Source organism: Mesoplodon mirus (assembly GCF_964341445.2).
Source record: "Mesoplodon mirus genome assembly, chromosome: 2".
NCBI classification, from domain to species: Eukaryota; Metazoa; Chordata; class Mammalia; order Artiodactyla; family Ziphiidae; genus Mesoplodon; species Mesoplodon mirus.
This window is the reverse complement of record NC_138977.1, coordinates 151,223,112-151,249,002: the sequence shown is the minus strand read 5'-3', so window position 1 is coordinate 151,249,002 and position 25,891 is coordinate 151,223,112. Positions and strand designations below refer to the sequence as shown.

At 38.6% G+C, this 25,891-nt stretch overlaps 1 protein-coding gene across 5 annotated transcripts in view; it reads right to left on the bottom strand.

Moving 5' to 3' along the window:
• ZGRF1 (zinc finger GRF-type containing 1) overlaps nt 1–25,891 on the bottom strand; it is a 72,321-nt gene that overhangs the window by 25,316 nt on the left and 21,114 nt on the right. For 3 of the 5 annotated variants that reach the window (XM_082631047.1, XM_082631048.1, XM_082631046.1), the window contains 5 exons: nt 21,008–21,081; nt 18,925–18,972; nt 4,578–4,680; nt 4,390–4,487; nt 1,071–1,194 (listed from right to left, as the gene is read on the bottom strand). In XM_082631047.1, the coding sequence (XP_082487173.1) occupies nt 1,071–1,194; nt 4,390–4,487; nt 4,578–4,680; nt 18,925–18,972; nt 21,008–21,081 (447 nt within the window). Of the gene's footprint in view, nt 1–1,070; nt 1,195–4,389; nt 4,488–4,577; nt 4,681–14,536; nt 14,723–18,924; nt 18,973–21,007; nt 21,082–25,891 lie in introns of all 5 variants that reach the window. The other 2 variants (XM_082631050.1, XM_082631049.1) reach the window with 2 other exon arrangements.

Sequence of the window (25,891 nt, the reverse complement as noted above, 5' to 3'; positions counted from 1 at the left end):
TCTGAAATGCTATGGTTTCCTATTTTATAATAATGTACCTTCTTGATAGAGTTTCTATTTTGTTGGGAATAAACTCTGGAGGTCACTTGGGAAGGTAGTAGAACAGCAGGTGAGTCAATGATATTCTTTTATAAACTGTTACCTTGTAATTCTAACAAGCTGATCAAGCAACACTGACAGAAAAGTTAAAACCTCATTAAATAGTAAAAGATTCATGGTATAACTGTGTAAATCATCTATAGGCCATTGTCACCTCACTTGTTTTAGATACCCACAGCTCCCGTACTGACTCTTTCCTACCTTGTTTCCTCTTATCAACCACACCTACTAAACCTTGTTCAACCCAGCTACCCAGACACATTAGTTTTTATTTTTATATCATCCACCCATGACCAAAAAATTATCTACAACTTCACCCCTCACCCAACATAACTTCAGAATCAAGGGAAGATACACTGGTGAGATTACAAGAAAAGAGAGAGAAAAAGAGAAGTTAGTGAAAGGGATCCTACAGAATGTATTATACTTAACAAGAAGCAGGAAATTACTCACAGGGAAGAGTCAAAATGTATGAAAACACAGAGGCCTGAGAATGCAATTGAGGTAGCAGCAACTGAAGAGTTCCCTGATATTGACAGGATCCCAAAGCAAAAGAGGGGAACTAAGAGGTTATGCTAAGGTCAACCATGACCAGACATTCACAATGAATCCTTTCCCTGGGAGGGGAAGGCGCTATAGAGGGGCCGGGCTCTGGAGTTACAGCTGTGAGAAGTGTTGGCAATGGTAGAAGACACTTTTAGAGGTCTGTGATGAGAAGATGAGAGAAGAAATAAGGAGGAACTAGAAAGCTGGAAGGGAGTATTGTATTTGGAAATAAGAGCCATCTCCAATAGAAAAAGTCAAAAGGGAGAGAGGGTGCGGGAAGGCTTGAGGGCGTAAGACATTGAATCTGGTTTCAAGATTATTTTTAGTTTAGTAACAGTCTCTCAAATAAAAAACTTCACTTTACATGGACAGACAGATTAGAGCCATATGGTAGCAACTGTCTAAGTTGAGAAAGTGAAAATCACCAGGTAAAGTTCTTGCTTTCAGGGACTCCTCAGAGAATTCCAGTATGAAGTCTTCATCTCTTGAGTTCAAAGATAAAGTAGAAACAGGGCTTAATGTTGAGATCTTTTGTTCTGGTGACATCACCTATCCAGAAAGAAGAGACAAAACTACAGATCAAAATCTTTTTCCCTATAGTTTGAATGAATTCTAGTAACTATTGTAAAAATAATGCTTTCAAGCACATTGTGTAGAGCTATAGTGGGGCAAAGTTTCTTCCAAAAGGGGCAGGACAGAATAAACTCACTAAAATAAACAAGAATAATAGAAAGTGAAACACAGAACATAAAACCTGTTGGATTTATTTGAAATGGGTCAGATTCTGATTTGGATTGATCTGGTTTATGGGGATTTGGTTGTGAAGATCAGTTTCCAGTCTAAGGGTCTCAGGCTTAATCAGATCTTATGTTTGGAGCTGTGAAGGTAAAACTTCCTGAAGACCCAAGGACAGCTTTCTGTCTCTAACTCCGTCTCTTTCTCTGAAAGTCTGCTTCTCTCTCTTTCCCTGTAGACCAGATTCCTCCATGTGGCAGGAAGCACAGCCCACTGAAAACTTCCTAAACTTTCCATTAACCACTGTAGCAGACGCTGTTGCTGTCCTGGCCGTGTCTCCTTGGCCTATCTATGAGGTCATCTACAGTTGGGGAATTGCTCCCCTACCTGTCTCAGGTTTCCTACCTCTAGCATCTGCATCATTCTGCCTGAGGACAGTGGCTGGGACAGTGGGCTGGGACAGCAGGTAGGGCAGGTCAGAAGTGCCAGTTGGTTAATATATCCAGGAGTAATCTTCAGCCAAAGAGGGGTGGAAATTGGTGCATAAATACCTTACTTTCCTCATTCTTTGGGAGGACAATTCTGAGTTTTGTTTTATAGGTCTCTTAGAGGGTTCCCAGCAGGACTCAACACCTTTTATTATTGCTTTCTTCCTTTCCCTGTCCCCCAGTGTGACTGTATTTGGAGACAGGGCCTTTAAGAGGTAATAAAGGCTAAATGAGGTCATGAGAGTGGTGCCCTGATCTGACAGAATTAGCGTCCTTATAACAAGAGAGTTCTCACTTGCTGTGCTCTCTCTTGCTCTCTCTCTCCATGTGCACATACCAAGGAAGGACATGTGAGGACATAGTGAGAAGTAGCCATCTGTAAGCCAGAAATAGAGTTCTCACCAGAAACTTGATCTTGAACTTCTACCTTCCAGAACTATTACAAAATAAATTTCTGGGGGCTTCCCTGGTGGTGCGGTGGTTGAGAGTCTGCCTGCCAATGCAGGGGACACGGGTTCCAGCCCTGGTCTGGGAAGATCCCACATGCCGCAGAGTGGCTGGGCCCGTGAGCCACAATTACTGAGCCTGCGCATCTGGAGCCTGTGCTCCACAACGAGAGAGGCCGCGATAGTGAGAGGCCCGTGCACCGCAATGAAGAGTAGCCCCCGCTTGCCACAACTAGAGAAAGCCCTCGCACAGAAATGAAGACCCAACACAGCCCTAAATAAATAAATAAATAAAAATAAATAAATAAATAAATTTCTGTTGTTTAAGCCACTTATCCTGTGGTATTTTGTTACAGCAACCCTAGTCAACTAATAGAGTCCTGCATCTTACTCCACTCAGTAAAGCCCACCTCAGTCCACGCTGTTAAGTCAAAAAGCCAGGAGTCTTTCTACTGCCCTTCCTTCACCCTATTCTCTACATCCAATCCAGCAACATCCATGCTTCTAACTCCAAAATTTATCTTAAATCTATTTATCAACTGCTCTGTACTTTCACTGCCACAATCTCTACTTCAAGTCACTATTGTCTACGGCTCCTCTTGACTGGTTTCCTGGCTTCCACCACAGTGCCCATCAAATGCATCTTCCACACAGCAGCCAGCAAAATCTCTTAAAAATGTAAATGTAACGGGTGTTCTGCTGAAAACCCTTCAGTGATTTCCCCAGGGAACACAGAGCAATATCAAAGTTCTTAACCTGACCTGCAAGGCTCTGTATGTCTGGTCCTGCTCCCTTTCCCAATTTCATTTAATTACCACTTTCCCTGTCACTTTTCACAATCCAGCTACTTTGGTCTCCTTTCACATTCTTGAACCCACCCAACTCTTTTCAATCACAGGGTATTTACACTTGCTGTTTCTGTACATGGTATGTTCTTCCCCCTACTGCTGCCACAGCTGGAGAAGGCTTCCTAATCATCTATAAAGTAGATTCCCCCTATAATTTCAGAGTATCTTCACAACTTTTCTGTACAGCAATTATCTCAGTTTGTTTGTTCTCTTGAGTAACATCTCTCTCCCCTTCTGGCCTTTAAAATCAGAGATCATTCCTGTTTTGTCCAATACTCTATATCCAAGACTTACAAGTTCCTGACCTATAGAAGGCATTCAGTAAACACTGCTGAATTCCTATTTATTCATAAATTTTATATTTCACAGTAAAATTTCATTGCTCATTTCACACATGTTCCACACATTTCAAATTAAGATCATGCCTAGGCACTTCATTGTATATCATTTGTTACTACTCTTGGGACTCTTTTTCTGCTATATTTTCTACTTGGTTTAAGAAAGCTTTAAACTTTTCAAGTTTATCTTATCTTCAGCTCCTTTACAAAATTCTTTTCAAACATCTTTTTTTTTTTTTTTGTGGTATGCGGGCCTCTCACTGCTGTGGCCTCTCCCGTTGAGGAGCTCCAGATGCGCAGGCTCAGTGGCCATGGCTCACGGGCCCAGCCGCTCTGTGGCATGTGGGATCCTCCCGGGCCGGGGCATGAACCTGTGTCCCCTGCATCGGCAGGCGGACTCTCAACCACTGCGCCACCAGGGAAGCCCTCATTTTTAACTGATTCATCTAATTCTATTTTTTCCTTTCGAATTATGTATGCCTCTCAGTTCATGTCACATTGCAAAACATAAAACATCTGAATAATAAAGAATATAGCAGTCATCCACATTTTGTTATTTATTCTAACAAAAATTATTCTGTGCTGTTTCATTACTAAAATAATCATGGTTGGTTGTTCATAAACTTTCTTGATCATGTTAAAAAATCATCTAGTCTTAAGATTTTTATCATTTTATTTTTTAGTAGAGTCATTTCTTATAAGACCACCAATATTTTTTACTCACAACTGTTAAAACTTTGTTTAGGGAATTCCCTGGTGGGCCAATGGTTAGGACTCAGCACTTTCACTGCTGGGGTCTGGGTTCAATCCCTGGTCAGGGAACGAAGATCCCATGAGCCGCAGGGTGCAGGCAAAAAAAACAACAAAAAAACCTTTGTTTACATTATACCTTATTTGCTTCCCACGAAGTCCTCTCTGTTGATTTAAAATTATAATCCAAATAATTATATAAATGTTCTGAATCTTTAGGAGGGAAATCTAAAATTGCTGTGGGAGAAACAAAAGCATGGATCTTTACATAGTTTGTTCAATGTCAAATAACATCTTAATGTTACATTTTATTTATAATTTACTTACAATCATTTTCAACTGAGTCCTTATTAGACTCAGCTGTCACTTGAAAATTCTCTTCAATATTAAAGCTAATACCTCCTTTTGAAAAGTTTTCTTCATCTGGGAACTAGAAAATAGAGATACACTTATCAGTTCAGAAAAAAATGTGTGCGCATATCCATATCTTTACCTATCTCTCTCTACACATATAGCTAATAGTTATAACTTGAGACACAGACAAACAGAAAGGAATATGTTATAAGAAATATGTTATAAAGCCAATTCCATTCTGGAAAAGCAGGGTACATTATATTTCATCAATTCTTATGACTCACGTTTCTTACATCTTAACATCTTTGATATAGGGATGCACCTCAAAAATGACATTTTTACATCTCTATAGCACAGGCAACATCTGTGACATAGTTGTCTTTGCCTGTGCAAGTGCAACTATATGCAAAGTAGTCATACTATTCAAATAATGATGACTTAAATATGACTTTGTGCATTCTTAACATTAGACATATTAAGCAATTCTGCTGTTTAAGTGTCTTCAAAAAGATCACACTAGGATTTAGCATTGAAAAAAATGTACTGTGGGGACTTCCCTGGTGGTGCAGTGGTTAGGAATCCGCCTGCCAATGCAGGGGACATGGGTTTGAGCCCTGGTCTGGGAAGATCACACATGGCATGGAGCAACTAAGCCCGTGCGCCACAACTACTGAGTCTGCACTCTAGAGCCAACGAGCCACAACTACAGAGCCCGTGTGCCACAACTACTGAAGCCCGGCACCTAGAGCCTGTGCTCTGCAATGAGAAGCCACCAAAATGAGAAGCCTGCACATCGCAACGAAGAGTAGCCCCCACTTACCGCAACTAGAGAAAGCCCACGTGCAGCAAGGAAGACCCAATAAAGCCAAAAATAAAGAGCAGAAACTAACACAACATTGTAAAGCAACTATACTCCAATTAAAAAAAAAAAAAGATATTCATTGATAGCTTCTATTTGTCAGGCACACAGCGAGGCACTGGAAATACAACAAACAAGCAGCCAGTGACGGTGCCTTCACAAAAGCTGATACTTTTGGTGGGAGAAGATTAAGGAAGAAGCAAAATTTGTGGCCCTGAACCAAGATAGCGGAGTAGAAGGAGGTGCTCTCACTCCCTCTTGCGAGAACACCAGAATCACAACTAGCTGCTGGACAATCATCGAAAGGAAGACAGTGGAACTCACCAAAAAAGATACCCCACATCCAAAGACAAAGGAGACACCATAATGAGACAGTAGGAGGGGCACAATCACAGTAAAATCAAATCCCATAACTGCTGGGTGGATGACTCACAGACTGGAGAACACTTATACCACAGAAGTCCACCTACTGGAGGGAAGGTTCTGAGGCTCACGTCAGGCTTCCCAACCTGGGGGTCCGGCAGTGGGAAGAGTAATTCCTAGAGAATCAGACTTGGAAGGCTAGTGGGATTTGATTGCAGGACTTCGACAGGACTGGGGGAAACAGAGACTCCACTCTTGGAGGGCACACACAAAGTAGTGTAAGCATCGGGACCCAGGGGAAGGAGCAGTGACCCGAGGGGAGACTGAACCAGACCTACCTGCTAGTGTTGGAGGGTCTCCTGCAGAGGCGGGGGGTGGCTGTGGCTCACTGTGGGGACAAGGACACTAGCAGCAGAAGTTCTAGGAAGTACTCCTTGGCGTGAGCCCTCCCAGAGTCTGCCATTATCTCCACCAAAGAGCCCGGGTAGGCTCCAGTGTTGGGTCGCCTCAGGCAAAACAACCAACAGGGAGGGAACCCAGCACCACCCATCAGCAGTCAAGCAGATTGAAGTTTTACTGAGCTCTGCCAACCAGAGCAACAGTCAGCTCTACCCACCACCAGTCCCTCCCATCAGGAAACTTGCACAAGTCTCTTAGTTAGCCTCAGCCACCAGAGGGCAGACAGCAGAAGAAAGAAGAACTACAATCCTGCAGCCTGTGGAACAAAAACCACATTCACAGAAAGATAGACAAGATGAAAAGGCAGAGGGCTATGTACCAGATGAAGGAACAAGATAAAACCCCAGAAAAACAACTAAATGAAGTGGAGATAGGCAACCTTCCAGAAAAAGAATTCAGAAAAATTATAGGGAAGATGATCCAGGACCTCGGACAAAGAATGGAGGCAAAGATCGAGAAGATGCAAGAAATGTATAACAAAGACCTAGAAGAATTAAAGAACAAACAAACAGAGATGCACAATACAATAACTGAAATGAAAACTACATTAGAAGGAATCAATAGCAGAATAACTGAGGCAGAAGAATGGATAAATGAACTGGAAGACAGATGGTGGAATTCACTGCTGCGGAACAGAATAAAACAAGAATGAAAAGAAATGAAGACAGACTAAGAGACATCTGGACAACATTAAATGCAACAACATTCACATTATAGGGGTCCCAAAAGGAGAAGAGAGAAAGGACCAGAGAAAATATTTGAAGAGATTATAGTCAAAAACTTCCATCACATAGGAAAGGAAATAGCTACCCAATTCCAGGAAGTGCAGCGAGTCCAATACAAGATAAACCCAAGGAGAAACAAGCCGAGACACATAGTAATCAAATTGGCAAACATTAAAGACAAAGAAAAATTCTTGAAAGCAGCAAGGGAAAAATGACAACATACAAGGGAACTCCCATAACGTTAACAGCTCATTTCTCAGCAGAAACTCTACAAGCCAGAAGGGAGTGGCATAATATACTTAAAGTGATCAAAGGTAAGAACCTACAACCAAGATTACTCTACCCGGCAAGGATCTCATTAAGATTCAATGGAGAAATCAAAAGCTTTATAGACAAGCAAAAGCTAAGAATTCAGCACCACCAAACCAGCTCTCTACAACAAATGCTAAAGGAAGTTCTCTAAGTGGGAAACACAAGAGAAGAAAAGGACCTACAAAAACAAATCCAAAACAATTAAGAAAATGGTAACAGGAACATACGTATCGATAATTACCTTAAACGTGAATGGATTAAGTGCTCCAACCAAAAGACACAGGCTTGCTGAATGGATACAAAAACAAGACCCATATATATGCTGTCTACAAGAGACCCACTTCAGACCTACGGACACATACAGACTGAAAGTGAGGGGATGGAAAAAGATATTCCATGCAAGTGGGAATCAAAAGAAAGCTAGGGGCTTCCCGGTGGCGCAGTGGTTGAGAGTCTGCCTGCCAATGCAGGGGACATGGGTTCGTGCCCAGGTCCGGGAAGATCCCACATGCTGTGGAGCGGCTGGGCCTGTGAGCCATGGCCACTGAGCCTGCACGTCCGGAGCCTGTGCTCCACAACAGGAGAGGCCACGACAGTGAGAGGCCCACGTACCACAAAAAAAAAAAAAAAAAAAAAAGAAAGAAAGCTGGAGTAGCAATACTCATATCAGATAAAAATAAAATAGACTTTAAAATAAAGAATGTTACAAGAGACAAGGAAGGACACTACACAATGATCAAGGGATCAATCCAAGAAGATATAACAATTATAAATATATATGCACCCAACATAGGAGCACCTCAATATATAAGGCAACTGCTAACAGCTCTAAAAGAGGAAATCGACAGTAACACAACAATAGTGGGGGACTTTAACACCTCACTTACACCAATGGACAGATCATCCAAACAGAAAATTAATAAGGAAACACAAGCTTTAAATGACACAATAGACCACATAGAATGAATTGATATTTATAGGACATTCCGTCCCAAAACAGCAGATTACACTTTCTTCTCAAGTGCGCACGGAACATTCTCCAGGATAGATCATATCTTGGGTCATAAATCAAGCCTTAGTAAAATTTAAAAAATTGAAATCATATCAAGTATCCCTTCTGACCCCAATGCTATGACATTAGAAATGAATTACAGGAAAAAAAACGTAAAAGACACAAACACATGGAGGCTAAACAATACGTTACTAAATAATGAAGAGATCACTGAAGAAATAAAGGAGGAAATCAGAAAATACCTAGAGACAAATGACAATGAAAACATGATGATCCAAAACCTATGGGAGGAAGCAAAAGCAGTTCTAAGAGGGAATTTTATAGCTATACAAGCCTACCTCAAGAAACAAGAAAAATCTCAAGTAAACAATATAACCTTACACCTAAAGGAACTAGAGAAAGAAGAACAAACAAAACCCAAAGTTAGCAGAATGAAAGAAATCATAAAAATCACAGCAGAAATAAATGAAATAGAAACAAAGAAAACAATAGCAAATATCAATAAAACTAAAAGCTGGTTCTGTGAGAAGATAAACAAAATTGATAAACCATTAGCCAGTTCATCAAGAAAAAGAGGGAGAGGACTCAAATCAATAAATTTAGAAATGAAAAAGGAGAAGTTACAACAGACACTGCAGAAATACAAAGCATCCTAAGAGACTACTACAAGCAACTCTATGCCAATAAAATGGACAACCTGGAAGACATGGACAAATTCTTAGAAAGGTATAAGCTTCCAAGACTGAACCAGGAAGAAATAGAAAATATGAACAGACCAATCACAAGGAATGAAATTGAAACTATGATTAAAAATCTTCCAACAAACAAAAGTCCAGGAACAGATGGCTTCACAGGGGAATTCTATCAAACATTTAGAGAAGAGCTAACACCCATCCTTCTCATACTCTTCCAAAAAATTGCAGAGGAAGAAACACTCCCAAACTCATTCTACGAGGCCACCATCACCCTGATACCAAAACCAGACGAAGATACTACAAAAAAAGAAAATGACAGACCAATATCACTGATGAATATAGATGCAAAAATCCTCAACAAAGTACTAGCAAACAGAATCCAACAGCACATGCGAGGATTCTTCAATATATGTAAATCAATCAATGTGATACACCATATTAACAAATTGAAGAATAAAAACCATATGACCATCTCAACAGATGCAGAAGCTTTTGACAAAATTCAACACCCATTTATGATAAAAACTCTCCAGAAAGTAGACACAGAGGGAACCTACCTCAACATAATAAAGGCCATATACGACAAACCCACAGCAAATATCATTCTCAATGGTGAAAAACTGAGAGCATTTCCTCTAAGATCAGAAACAAGAGAAGGATGTTCACTCTCACCACTATTATTCAACATAGTTTTGGAAGTCCTAGCCACAGCAATCAGAGAAGAAAAAGAAATAAAAGGAATACAAATTGGAAAAGAAGAAGTAAAACTGTCACTGTTTGCAAATGACATAATACTCTACATAGAGAATCCTAAAGATGCCACCAGAAAATGACTAGAGCTAATCAATGAATTTGGTAAAGTTGCAGGATACAAAATTAATGCAGAGAAATCTCTTGCATTTCTATACACGAATGATGAAAAATCTGAAAGAGAAATTAAGGAAACACTCCCATTTACCATTGCAACAAAAAGAATTAAATACCTAGGAATAAACCTACCTAGGGAGACAAAAGACCTGTATGCAGAAAACTGTAAGACACTGATGTAAGAAATTAAAGATGATACCAATAGATGGAGAGATATACCATGTTCTTGGACTGGAAGAATCAATATTGTGAAAATGACTATACTACCCAAAGCAAACTACCGATTCAATGCAATCCCTATCAAATTACCAATGGCATTTTTTACAGAACTAGAAAAATCTTAAAATTTGTATGGATACACAAAAGACTCCAAAGAGCCAAAGCAGTCTTGAGGGAAAAAAATGGAGCTGGAGGAATCAGACTCCCTGACTTCAGACTATACTACAAAGCTACAGTAATCAAGACAATAGGGTACTGGCACAAAAACAAAAAGATAGATCAATGGAACAAGACAGAAAGCCCAGAGATAAACCCACGCACCTATGGTTAACTAATCTATGACAAAGGAGGCAAGGATATACAATGGAGAAAAGACAGTCTCTTCAGTAAGTGGTGCTGGGAAAACTGGACAGCAACATGTAAAAGAATGAAATTAGAACACTCCCTAACACCATACACAAAAATAAACTCAAAATGGATTCGAGACCTAAATGTAAGACTGGGCACTATAAAATTCTTAGAGGAAAACATAGAAAGAACACTCTGTAACATAAATCACAGCAAGATCTTTTTTGATCCACCTCCTAGAGTAATGGAAATAAATACAAAAATAAACAAATGGGACCTAATGAAACTTCAAAGCTTTTGCACAGCAAAGGAAACCATAAACAAGATGAAAAGACAACCCTCAGAATGGGAGAAAATATTTGCAAACGAATCAACAAAGGATTAATCTCCAAAATATATAAACAGCTCAGGCAGCTCAATATTAAAAAAAGAAACAACCCAATCTAAAAATGGGCAGAAGACCTAAATAGACATTTCTCCAAAGAAGACATACAGATGGCCACGAAGCACATGAGAAGCTATTCAACATCACTAATTATTAGAGAAATGCAAATCAAAACTACAATGAGGTTATCACCTCACATCAGTTAGAATGGGCATCATCAGAAAATCTACAAACAACAAATGCTGGAGAGGGTGTGGAGAAGAGGGAACCCTCTTGCACTGTTGGTGGGAATGTAAATTGATACAGCCACTATGGAGAAGAGTATGGAAGTTCCTTAAAAAACTAAAAATAGAATTACCATATGATCCAGCAATCCCACTATAGGGCATATACCCAGAGAAAACTATAATTCAAAAAGACACACGCACCCCAATGTTCATTGCAGCACTATTTACAATAGCCAGGACATGAAAGCAACCTAAATGTCCATCGACAGACGAATAGATAAAGAAGATGTGGTACATATATACAATGGAATATTACTGAGCCATAAAAAGGAATGAAATTGGGTCATTTGTTGAGATGTGGATGGATCTAGAGTCTGTCATACAGAGTGAAGTAAGTCAGAAAGAGAAAAACAAATATCGTATATTAATGCATATATGTGGAACCTAGAAAAATGGTACAGATGAACCAGTTTTCAGGGCAGAAGTTGAGACACAGATGTAGAGAACAAACGTATGGACACCAAGAGGGGAAAGCCGTGGGGGGTGGGGGGTGGGGGGGGTGATGAATTGGGTGATTGGGATTGACATGTACACACTGATGTGTATAAAATTGATGACTAATAAGAAAGAATCTTGCGTATAAAAAAATAAATAAAATTAAAAAATTAAAAAAAGGTTAATAAAAAGTATTGTGTTCACAGAAAGACAAGAGAACAAAGCAGTGTGATATACAATAAAACACTATGCTCAAATAAATCTAAGAGAATCTTCCACTAAATATAACATTAAAAATCCAAGTGAAGGTGAAAAAGTTCTGGAGATCTATTTCATAACACTGTAAATATACTTCCCATTACCAAAGTGTACACATAAAAATGGTTAAGACTGTAAATCTTATGATATAAGTACATATATGTTTTTTACCACGTTAATAAAAAAGGCAGTGAAAAACACTGTGTAGTGCTAATTGACTGCTCTTTCTTAGTGGTATATATTATAATGGTGCTTCTTACAATCAATGATAGTATCTTAGGATTTGATGAAATACAAGACTGTTTTAAAGTTCAGAGACTGCTGTGTGAAAGCAATCTGTCACACTTATTTCAAAAACCTCTTATCTGGGCTTCCCTGATGGCGCAGTGGTTGAGAGTACGCCTGCCGATGCAGGGGACACAGGTTCATGCCCCGGTCTGGGAAGATCCCACATGCCGCGGAGCGGCTGGGCCCATGACCCATGGCCGCTGAGCCTGTGCGTCTGGAGCCTGTGCTCCGCAACGGGAGAGGCGACAATAGTGAGAGGCCCGCGTACCACAAAAAAAAAAAAAAAAAAAAATCAATTATAGGTGAATTACAGATGAAAACATGAAAGGCAAAATAATAAAACTTCTACAAGATAACATGAGAGTATCTTTATGACCTTAGGGTAGAGAAAGACTTCTAAAATAAGACAAAAAAGCAATAATCAGAAAGGAAACAACAGATAAATTGTATTGTATTGAAAATTATAAACTTCCATTCATCAAAGGCATCATTAAGAATGAAAGATAAGTCAGAGTCAGGGAAGATAAGCATGCCAATTAAAAACTGAGGAAGAGGGCTTCCCTGGTGGTGCAGTGGTTGAGAGTCCACCTGCCAATACAGGGGACGTGGATTCATGCCCCGGTCTGGGAAGATCCCACATGCCACAGAGCGGCTGGGCCCGTGAGCCATGGCTGCTGAGCCTGCACGTCCGGAGCCTGTGTTCCACAACGGGAGAGGCCACAACAGTGAGAGGCCCACGTACCTACTGCAAAAAAAAAAAAAAAAAAAAAAAAACTGAGGAAGAAAGCTTAACAAACACTTCATGAGAGAGGATACAGAGAAGGCTAATAATATACAAAAAGATCCTAACCTCATTATCAGGCAGGAAAGTGCAAATTAAAGCCACAATGAAATAGCACTACATACCCACCAGAATAGCTAAAATTCAAAACAAAAAACTGTCAGCACCAAGTGTTAATGAAGATGTAGAGTGATGGGGACTCTCATACATTCCTGATAGAAAATATAAACTCTAATAACCATTTTGGAAAGCAGTTTGGCATTATCTACTAAAAGTAAAGACATGCATATCTAGTGACTGAATAATCACACTTCTAGGTAGTGTAAATAACAGAAGCATGTCATGTGTATACACATTCATGACAGTACATGATTATTCACAGCAGTATTATCTGTAATAACCTCCAAATGCAAACGACCCAAACAACTGAAGAATGTATTGGGGTGTATTTACTCAATGGAATCCTACACCAGCAATGAAAATGAATAAACTACAGCCACAAGCAACAACATGGATGAATTTCAAAACTGCAATGTTGAACAAAAGAAGGCAGACACAAAAAAACCACTGTGTATTATTCTATTTAAAGTTTTAAAAGCAAAACTGATATATGGTATTATAAGTCAAAATGGTGGGAGAATGGAAGGGGTAGTGATTGAAAGGGGGCAGAAGGGGTACTTCTGAGATGCTGGTAATGCTCTGTTTCTTAAGGGTGGAGGTTACATGGGTGTGTTCACTTTGTGGTAATTATTGGGCTGAGCACTTACAGTCTGTGCACTTATTTTGTATGTGCATTATGCTTTAATAAAAAAGGGAAAAGTTTAAAAAAGTCTCTTTAACAGATACTGTTTCAAATACATGAATACATCCTTTCTCCATAACCTTTTCTATTTGGGTAGCAATGAGAGGTACTTGGTGTCATACTTAGCAGGGAGAGGGGTGGATATTAGAAGGAAAAAAAAATCTTCTAGCTGTTAAATATATTTTCTATATGTAATCTGCCTCTCTGCTCTTGTCATAAATTTCTACTATTCTCTGAAGTAAAAAGTAATCCTTTAAATTCCTGATCCTAAAAAGGCAGTAAATCTTTCAAATATTTTTGTCTCATTTAGTTTAAGATATGATATTTCTTGTCAATTTACTAAACTTTTTTTAACTTACAACTGTACAAAGATTTAAATATACTCTCTTTACAAAATTTAGTATTGACATAAAGAAAATGATTTGGCAAGGTGCAGCTATAAAAATATTTTTAAGGGCTTCCCTGGTGGTGCAGTGGTTAAGAATCCACCTGCCAGTGCAGGGAACACAAGTTCGAACCCTGGTCCAGGAAGATCCCACATGCCACGGAGCAACTAAGCCCATGTGCCACAACTACTGAGCCTGCACTCTAGAGCCCATGAGTCACAGCTACTGAGCCCATGTGCCACAACTACTGAAGCCCACGTGCCTAGAGCTCATGCTCCACAACAAGGGAAGCCACCACAATGAGAAGCCCGTGCACTGCAACGAACAGTAGCCCCCACTTGCTGCAACTAGAGAAAGCCCATGCGTAGCAACTGAAGACCCAATGCAGCCAAAACTAAATAAATAAAATAAATTAATTTTAAATATATATATATATGTATTTTTTTTTTACCTGAAAGAAGTCAATCTGCATAAAAGTGCTAGGCAACTCTGGTGTCAAAAAACAACTGTTTGTTGTGCAGTTTTCATACACAATGCTATCTGGAAACTGACTGCATTCAAGCTGTGAGCTGTGTCCTCTCACCATCACAGCACTAGCAGCTGATCCTTTCACTTGATGCCCTTGAAATTCAACAGGCTATAGTAAACTATTAAAAATGAGTATTACATAAGTATACATATTTATAATACACATATACAAGAAAATAATGCATAATTTGGCTTTCTATTGAATATTAGTTAATGTAAATAATTACTAAGAGACTAATACTGAAAACCAGGAATTATTCCTATTATCCTAAAATATGTTAAGGGGAGACTAATTTAAAGTGCAGTGATTGGGGCTTCTCTGGTGGCACAGTGGTTAAGAATCCGCCTGAAAATGCAGAGGACATGGGTTTCAGTCCTGGTCTGGGAAAATCCCACATGCCACGGAGCAACTAAGCCCATGTGCCACAACTACTGAGCCTGCGTGCTAAAGCCCACAAGCCACAACTATTGAGCCCGCGTGCCACAACTACAGAAGCCCACATGCCTAGAGCCCATGCTCTGCAATAAGAGAAGCTACTGCAATGAGAAGCCAGAGCACCACAGCGAAGAGAAGCCCCTGCTCATGGCAACTAGAAGAAAGCCCGTGCACAGCAACACAGCCAAAGATAAATAAATAAAAATAAATAAAACATTAAAAAATAAATAAAGTGCAGTGACTTAACTGCATTCAAGGTCAACATTAATAAGTATGATTTTTTTTTGTTTTTTTACAAACACAAGGAGTGTAATGATAATGGGCTGATTAAGCCAGAAAGACACAGGTGCTCCTTCCTCTATGCTTCCACTATACATTACACAACTTTTTGGTTTTTTATTTTTGTTTTGGCCATGCTGCATGGCTTGTGGGGTCTTAGTTCCCTGACCAGGGATCAAACCCGGGCCCTTCGCAGTGAAAGCGTGGAGTCCTAACCACTGGACTGCCAGGGAATTCCCCACAACTTTCCATTATAGACATCACATTACACTACAATGAAGTTTCTTCTTATCCGTATACTAACTGTACGGCAAGCTCCTTGAGGGCAAAGACTCTTCTGCTTCATCAGGATATCACCTGTATTTAATACCATGCTTGGAATACAGGAGACAATCAATAAACACATGATAATAGGAAGGAAAGAGAGAAGGAACAGAGGAAGCATTTTCCTTTAAGGGTTTTGTAAACTATCAGGATATTAGCAAGAGGGATACTGGGTTCCCAGCTTCCCAGATGATCTGATCCTATAGCTCTGAGAACAAAGACCTAAGAGTACCAAGACAGACATGTACCTCAGAGGGGTGCTTTCACCCCCTCAGAAACTTGGTCTGCTTTCAGACTTCAGATGGCTTTCTCTGCTGCCCCCTTGAGGGTTCTAGGATTTTTACTCTGCATAGGGTGACAAAGCCTACCCAGAATGTGGAAAAATAAGAGTGCATAGAGTCAAAGGATGTAAATAATGAATTTATTTCTAACTGATAAATTAACAGAATGACAAAAATACATATCTGAATATTCTCTTATTTAAAAATGAGGATTCTAAATCACACATTTGAAAGGAACTAAACTGCCTCTGAAACAGGAGTTTTGTTGAAAACATTATTCTGAATTTTAAAACATAACATATATCAATAAAAAAAAGTTTAAATCTTTAAAGACTGTGTATTTCTGCTTTGTTTGATGTGGAATACAAATTCTCTACAAGCAAACAGATGCCTTGCTTTCTTTGATGTTATGTAGATCTTTTCCAGAGATCTGTTCAGTTTTAAGAATAGAATCACTATTTACAAAACCCAACCATTTATATGCTGTTGTCTCTATCAATTTTTGCTGTGGAGTGGGTAGCATTACTTAGAGCTTGGGTTATATACACTTCTATCCCTTCAGCCTGAAGTAAAAGTGGTGGAGGAAACTATAATGAATTAAAAGTTATAAACATCTTCACTTTGTTCTACACAGAACATTCATTAACTGTACTTTACATATCTTTGTGCCCAATCCCTAGGATATCCTATGCATACATAATGCATTATTAGTTCATTAGTAACAGAGAGAGGGCTCAAGACCAAAAAAAAGGGGTAGGAGTCATTAGTGTCTCTTGTTCTTAAAACCAGCTTAATTCATTTTGCTCACTAACCTTCTGCTTATGAAAACTCTGATAGTTGTGTAAAAAAACAGCAGGAAGGGCTTCCCTGGTGGCGCAGTGGTTGAGAGTCCACCTGCCAATGCAGGGGACACGGGTTCGTGCCCCGGACCAGGAGGATCCCACATGCTGTGGAGCAGCTGGGCCCGTGAGCCATGGCTGCTGAGCCCGTGTGTCCGGAGCTGTGCTCCACAACGGGAGAGGCCACAACAGTGAGAGGTCCGCGTACAGCAAAAAAAAACAAACAAACAAACAAACAAAAAAAAACAGCAGGAAAACAATGTGGCTTAGAAAATCAATTCTTCACAAATTTTATCTTGGGGTCACAGGTTTTTCTCTCCATTTGTTTAGGAATAACAGCTAGAAAAGCAGTCTCTTCTTCACTGCCTAAGGAAAAGAACTAGGATAAAATATCAATAAGTATGTTAGCTAAAATAGTTTTGTAGGTGTTTATGAGTTTGATGGGAAAATATTCCTCAAACTTAAAGTTAAGTCTGCCCTTTGAAAATGATGATACTTGTCATCTCCATCTTGCTTCTCTACATACATACATACAATAAGCTACCTCCGGCAAAGGAGTGCTCTAGCAAAGTACTATACTAGTTAATTTAAAAACTCAGCATATTAGAAAATTGGAATTCTAAACTTTTAATTGAATTCTTTTTTAACATTGCTGGGTATGTTATAAATCCCATACTAATATTTATGTTAATGCAGATTATTTAATTCAAAAATTAGTGTAAAATTGAAGAAGTATAATAGTTTATTTAAAGAGTGAATCATCTTCTAGCAGCCATAAAACACAAGATACAGACAACAGCAACTAGTCATTTTTAGTTCTATATAAAATAGCTATAATTTCTAAAATGAACTACAGACTCAGAAAATGAACTCAACTGTAGAAGTAATTTCTTTATGGTTTTTTTTTTTTTTTTTTGCGTTACGCGGGCCTCTCACTGCTGTGGCCTCTCCCACTGTGGAGCACAGGCTCCAGACGCACAGGCCCAGCGGCCATGGCTCACGGGCCTAGCCGCTCCGCGGCATGTGGGATCTTCCTGGACCGGGGCACGAACCCGTGTCCCCTGCATCGGCAGGCAGACTCCCAACCACTGCGCCACCAGGGGAGCCCCAATTTCTTTATGTTTAATAAATATGGAGAAAAAATTTGTCACTAAAAGAGGTTAAATCGTGTATTTATTCAAATAATAGTCACTTTCCTTTTATAACAATATACATAAGCACAACTGCCAATCAGGTAGCTCTTAAAAACATTCAACTCATATTTTAGAACTAGCATTTTTGAATATAGTGAGTTTAAAAAATTAGTTAGCATATAGTATCTTCTAGCTCTTTTGCTTTGTGTGACTAATGACACTTACAGAAATAAGGTGAAGGTGGCATTAAGTATTAAGAGCACCCTAACTTTAAGTTTTGAAAGTTCCTTCTATCACTAGGTGTGTATGAAGAGTTTGATTCAGAGAGTTGTAGCAAGAAAGCTATTATAAAAACACAAATGTACTTTGATATTAATGCTAAAAAGATTTAAATTATTTTTTTTTGCAAAAGATTCTAAGACCTTTTACATTATTGTGAGATTATAAAATATTCTGCTTTAAAAATATATGACATTTATTTAAATGGCAACTCATCCTGGAGGGAAAAACAGTAGTAGTGTTAATTTGCAGTTTATACTTTGTGATAATTATCCTTGAAAAAGTTTAAACCGTATTTTTTTCAAGTGAAAAAAACCCAGTAAGAATGTGATCATTTGTAAGCAGCTGCTGACTGTTCATTATTTTATACACTTCATCTTGTAATATAAGGGTGAAAACTGATTGAGTCACCACAATGGATTTTGTTTTATTTTGTACTGTTCTAGGCAACAGAGCCTGCAGATGCAGTTGTAATTGTCAATGACAATTCTTGGATTAGGTAATGCTTGAAAGTTTGAAAAATTAGCTTTATGATAAAATATTTGTTATTTACCCAAATTCTACTGACTACACAGGACACTTATACAAGGCAGTAGGCTCATCTAAATGAGTATAAAAGGGTAATTAATTACAAATAAATTTGAAAACTGGCAATATAGAATACAAACATATAATTACATGCCGTACCTATATATGCGAATACAATTTCTGGCTATGTTACATTTTAAAAGTTAACTCACCTGCAAAGACTGAAGTTCACTTGGTTCAACTTCATTTTCTTTTATCATCTTAGGAATAGAACATTAATATAAGGTAAGCCGAAAGGTAATAGTAAGTTAGAAAATAAAATATAGATTTTTTTAGACTTAAGAAATACAAGGACACCATTACTAATAATCAAAGAAATAAAAACTAAGTGTTGATTAAATACTATTTCACTTAGGAAGAAGTTTAAAAGATCTCAGTACTGCTAAATATGAAATGAAACAAATATTCATATTGTAAAACATTAAGATATTTTGATTTGACTTATATCAACAATCTAAGAAAGTTGTTCTTGGCCTCTCAAGTTATCAGTTCCACTTCTAAGAGTCAAATCTAAGGAAATAACTAAACGTAAACAATAATTTATGTGCAAGGGCTTCCCTGGTAGCACAGTGGTTGAGAGTCCGCCTGCCGATGCAGGGGACGCGTGTTTGTGCCCCGGTCCGGGAAGATCCCACATGCCACGGAGTGGCTGGGCCCGTGAGCCATGGCCACTGAACCTGCGCAACCGGAGCCTCTGCTCCGCAACAGGAAAGGCCACAACAGTGAGGGGCCCGCGTACCGCAAAAAAAAAAAAAAAAAAAGAAAAAAAAATTATGTGCAAAAACATCTACTAAAGTTTTATTTACAAAAGCAAAATGCTGGAAATAATCTAAATGTACAAAATAGGGAACTGTTTGTCGAAAGCATAGGATATCCACGATATAGAATGATAAGTAACCTTTAAAAGGTATGTGTAAGAGTTCTTAATAATGTGAGAAAATACAATATGATATTAGGGAGAAAGGATATAAAACTCTTTGTACCCATCAATCTAACCATATTTTTAAAATTAGGCCAAAAATGTTGGAAATGTTAATAGTCATCATCTCCAGGTGGTATGGTAAGTTTTATTTTTTCTTTACCTTTTTCTGTATTTAAAAAAAAAGGAGGAAAAAATTGATATTATTAAAAAAACAGTAACATGGAAATTAGAATATGATACAAACTGGGGGTAAATGAAACAAGGAAAGAACTGTCTCTTCAAAAGTGCTAGGGCTTCCCTGGTGGCACAGTGGTTGAGAGTCCGCCTGCCAATGCAGGGGACACGGGTTTGTGCCCCGGTCCGGGAAGATCCCATATGCCGCGGAGCAGCTGGACCAGTGAGCCATGGCCACTGAGCCTGCGCGTCTGGAGCCTGTGCTTCACAATGGGAGAGGCCACATCAGTGAGAGGCATATGTACCACAAAAAAAAAAAAAAGGGCTAAAAGCATCTTCACTGAGAAACACTAATCTAGATAACTTATTCTAGAATTTCATTTCATCCTAATTAGTACTATTATTTTTTATATTATTTCCATGGTTCCCAAACTGGTGTAACAAGGTACTTTGGGATGACACAGTGAACTCAACAGAGGCTCCACAAGACATTTTAAATCTGAGGGAAACAGAGTGTCATTAGACATCTGTCAGAAACGAAACAAACTGCAAACTCAAGGTAGCTCAGTTTCAACATCAGATTTCATGTCATTTCTGTCAGTGACATCATATCTTTGTGAAGCTGGGTTTTAGGAAACTGCTATGTTAAAAATCAACTGCCATACAAAAATCAATGTGGACCCAGAAACTGAATCTATTCCAAGCTTTGAGAAGTTGGACAGTGCCCAACAAGTGCATGCATTCCATTAGTAACTGTGTTTATTTAAAAATAAAATGCTTATCATAACCATTTCACAATATATGCATATATCAAATCATTATGTTGTACATCTTAACTAATGTTAAGATGTTGTACATCTTAAACTAATACAATGTTACATTGTCAATTATATCTCAATAACACTGGAAAAAAAAAGACAAAATGCTGACCAAATTACTAAGTTTTTAATACTACTAACTAAATAAATGGTACTGCTAGGTTTCTTTTGGCCAAGCGATACAGTAAAAAAAATCACTCTAAGATACAGGAGAGGTCATGAACCAACATAGCTTCAGACCCCTGTATTTCTATAGTATCATTACAAATTATAGAACATTCTATATCAAAATAATAAATATACTGACAGAAAAAAATGTACCTGTTGTGGATCCTGGTTCAGATGAGGAGACTTTGGTATAGCTTGTGAAACTACTGCAGTCAATGGTTTCCTAGCTAGAATGGACAAAATCCAATGATCTTATTCATCATAAACATAGTAGTGCTCTAAAATTTTTAAAAACGTATTTCTAAAACTGAGTGAAACAAGGAATATAACAATTATTTCCAAAATACAGTATGCCAGGAACTGGGGAAACAGCAGTGAACAAAACAAACAAGCTCCCTTGAAAAGAAAGGGACACAGAAGATACATAAATTCAGATTGTGATACAAAAGGGTTTCATAACACAGGGTGATATGAGAGAGAGTAACGTTAGCAGGATGATCTGAAGAGATCTCTCACAGGAAGTAACATTTATGCTGAAACCTGAAGACACGAAAAAACCAGCTATGCAGGGGTAAAGGTGTTCAGGTGAAAGGCAGAACAAGTGTAAAGACTTTGAGACAGAAAAAGCTGGCAAGCCTGCAGAATGGAAAGGAGGATGGGGGGAACTCAGCCAGCTTGAGAACGAAGAAGAGCTTCTGAGAAAGGTCTGAGAAAATATTTGGAGATTAGTCGAAAACTTCCCTAACATGGGAAAGGAAATAGTCAATCAAGTCTGGGAAGCAGAGAGTACCACCCACAGGATACACCCGAAGAGAAACACACCGAGACACATAGTAATGAAACTGTCAAAAATTAAATACAAAGAAAAAATATTAAAAGCAGCAAGGGAAAAGCAACAAATAACATACAAGGGAATCCCCATAAGATTAACAGCTTATTTTTCAGCAGAAACTCTACAAGCCAGAAGGGAGTAGCAGGACATATTTAAAGTGATGAAAGGGAAAAACTTACAACCAAGATTACTCTACCCAACAAGGATCTCATTCAGATTTGATGGTTAAATTAAAACCTTTACAGATAAGCAAAAGTTATTAGAATTCAGCACCACCAAACCAGCTTTACAACAAATGCTAAAGGAACTTCTCTAGGCAAGAAATACAAGAGAAGGAAAAGATCTACAAAAACAGTTAAGAAAATGGTAACAGGAACATACATATCAATAATTACCTTAAATGTACATGGATTAAGTGCTCCAACCAAAAGACACAGATTGGCTGAATGGATACAAAAACAAGACCCATATATATGCTGTCTACAAGAGACCCACTTCAGACCTAGGGACACATACAGACTGAAAGTGAGGGGATAGAAAAAGATATTCCATGCAAATGGGAATCAAAAGAAAGCTGGAGTAGCAATACTCATATCAGAAAACATAGATTTTAAAATAAAGAATGTTACAAGAGACAAGGAAGGACACTACACAATGATCAGGGGATCAATCCAAGAAGAAGATATAACAATTATAAATATATATGCACCCAACATAGGAGCACCTCAATACATAAGGCAAATGCTAACAGCCATAAAAGGGGAAATCAACTGTGACACAGTAATAGTAGGGGACTTTCACACCTCACTTTCACGAATGGACAGATCATCCAAAATGAAAATAAATAAGGAAACAAAAGCTTTAAATGACACATTAAACAAGATGGACTTAACTGATATTTATAGGACATTCCATCCAAAAACAACAGAATACACTTTCTTCTCAAGTGCTCATGGAACATTCTCCAGGACAGACCATATTCTGGGGAACAAATCAAGCCTTACTAAATTTAAGAAAATTGAAATCATATTAAGTGTCTTTCCCAACCACAACGCTATGAGACTAGATATCAATTACAGGAAAAAAAACTGTAAAAAATACAAACACATGGAGGCCAAACAATACACTACTAAATAACCAAGAGATCACTGAAGAAATCAAAGAGGAAATCAGAAAATACCTAGAAACAAATGACAATGAAAACACAACAACCCAAAACCTACGGTATGCAGCAAAAGCAGTTCTAAGAGGGAAGTTTATAGCAATACAATCCTACCTCAAAAAACAAGAAAATACTCAAATAAACAACCTAAACTTATACCTAACTCAATTAGAGAAAGAACAAAAAAACCCCAAAGTTAGCAGAAGGAAAGAAATCATAAAGATCAGATCAGAAACAGATGAAGAAGAAATGAAGGAAACAACATCAAAGATCAATAAAACTGGGGCTTCCCTGGTGGCGCAGTGGTTGAGAGTCCACCTGCCGATGCAGGGGACACGGGTTCGTGCCCCAGTCCGGGAGGATCCCACATGCCGTGGAGTGGCTGGGCCCGTGAGCCATGGCCACTGAGCCTGTGTGTCCGTAGCCTGTGCTCCGCAACAGGAGAGGCCACAACAGTGAAAGGCCCGCATACAGCAAAAAAAAAAAAAAAAGGATCAATAAAACTAAAAGCTTGTTCTTTGAGAAGATAAAATTGATAAACCATTAGCCAGACTCATCACGAAAAAATGTGAGAAGATTCACATCAACAGAATTAGAAATGAAAAAGGAGAAGTAACAACTGACACTGCAGAAATACAAATGATCGTGAGAGATTACTACAAGCAACTACATGCCAATAAAATGGACAACCTGGAAGAAATGGATAAATTCTTAGAAAAGCACAACCTTCTGAGACTGAACCAGGAAGAAATTGAAAATATAAATAGACCAATCACAAGCACTGAAATTGAAACTGTGATTTAAAATCTTCCAACAGGGCTTCCCTGGTGGCACAGTAGTTGAGAGTCCACCTGCCGATGCAGGGGACACGGGTTCGTGCCCCGGTCTGGGAAGATCCCACATGCCGCGGAGCGGCTGGGCCCGTGAGCCATGGTCGCTGAGCCTGCGCGTCCGGAGCCTGTGCTCCGTAACGGGAGAGGCCACAACAGTGAGAGGTCCGTGTACCGCAAAAAAAAAAAAAAAAATCTTCCAACAAACCAAAGTCCAGGACCAGATGGCTTCACAGGCAAATTCTATCAAACATTTAGAGAAGAGCTAACACCCACCCTTCTTAAACTCTTCCAAAATATAGCAGAGGGAGGAACACTCTCTAACTCATTCTACTAGGCCACCATCACCCTGATACCAAAACCAGACAAAAATGTCACAAAAGAAGAAAACTACAGGCCAATATCTCTGATGAACACAGATGCAAAAATCCTCAACAAAATATTAGCAAACAGAATCCAACAGCACATTAAAAGGATCGTACACCATGATCAAGTGGGGTTTATCCCAGAAATGCAAGGATTCTTCAATATATGCAAATCAATCAATGTGATACACCATATTAACAAAATGAAGGATAAAAACCATATGATCGTCTCAATAGAAGCAGAAAAAGCTTTTGACAAAATTCAACACCCATTTATGATAAAAACTCTCCAGAAAGTGGGCATAGAGGGAACCTACCTCAACATAATAAAGGCCATATATGACAAACCCACAGCCAACATCATTCTCAATGGTGAATAACTGAAACCATTTCCTCTAAGATCAGGAACAAGACATGGTTACCCACTCTCACCATTATTATTCAACATAGTTTGGGAAGTTTTAGCCACAGCAATCAGAGAAGAAAAACAAAAGGAATCCAGTTCGGAAAAGAAGAAGTAAAACTGTCACTGTTGCAGATGACATGCTATACATAGAGAATCCTAAAGATACTACCAGAAAAGTACTAGAGCTAATCAATGAATTTGGTAAAGTTGCAGGATACAAAATTAGTGCACAGAAATCTTTTGCATTCCTATACACTAATGATGAAAAATCTGAAAGAGAAATTAAGGAAACACTCCCATTTACCACTGCAACAAAAAGAATAAAATACCTAGGAATAAACCTACCCAAGGAGACAAAAGACCTGTATGCAGAAAACTATAAGACACTGATGTAAGAAATTAAAGATGATACAAACAGATGGAGAGATATACCATGTTCTTGGATTGGAAGAATCAACATTGTGAAAATGACTATACTACCCAAAGTAATCTACAGATTCAGTGCAATCCCTATCAAACTACCAATGGCATTTTTTACAGAACTAGAACAAAAAATTTCACAATTTGTATGCAAACACAAAAGACCCCGAATAGCCAAAGCAATCTTAAGAAAAGCGGAGCTGGAGGAATCAGGCTCCCAGACTTCACCCTATACTACAAAGCTACAGTAATCAAGGCAGTATGGTATGACACAAAACAGAAATATAGATCAATGGAACAGGATAGAAAGCCCAGAGATAAACCCACACATATATGGTCACCTAATCTTTGATAAAGGAGGCAAGAGTATACAATGGAGGAAAGACTGCCTCTTCAATAAGTGGTGCTGGGAAAACTGGACAGCTACATGTAAAAGAATGAAATTAGAACACTTCCTAACACCATACACAAAAATAAACTCAAAATGGATTAAAGACCTTAATGTAAGGCCAGACTCTATAAAACTCTTAGAGGAAAATGTAGGCAGGACATTCTATGACATAAAACATAACAGGATCCTTTTTGACCCACCTCCTACAGAAATGGAAATAAAAACAAAAATAAACAAATGGGACCTAATGAAACTTCAAAGCTTTTGCTCAGCAAAGGAAAACATAAAGAAGACAAAGACAACCCTCAGAATGGGAGAAAATATTTGCAAATGAAGCAACTGACAAAGGATTAATCTCCAAAATTTACAAGCAGCTCATGCAGCTCAATATCAGAAACACAAACAATCCAATCCAAAAATGGGCAGAAGACCTAAATAGACATTTCTCCAAAGAAGATATAGATTGCCAACAAACACATGAAAGAATGCTCAACATCACTAATCACTAGAGAAATGCACATCAAAACTACAGTGAGGTTACACCTCACACCAGTCAGAATGGCCATCATCAAAAAATCTACAAACGATAAATGCTGGAGAGGTTGCGGAGAAAAGGGAACCCTCTTGCACA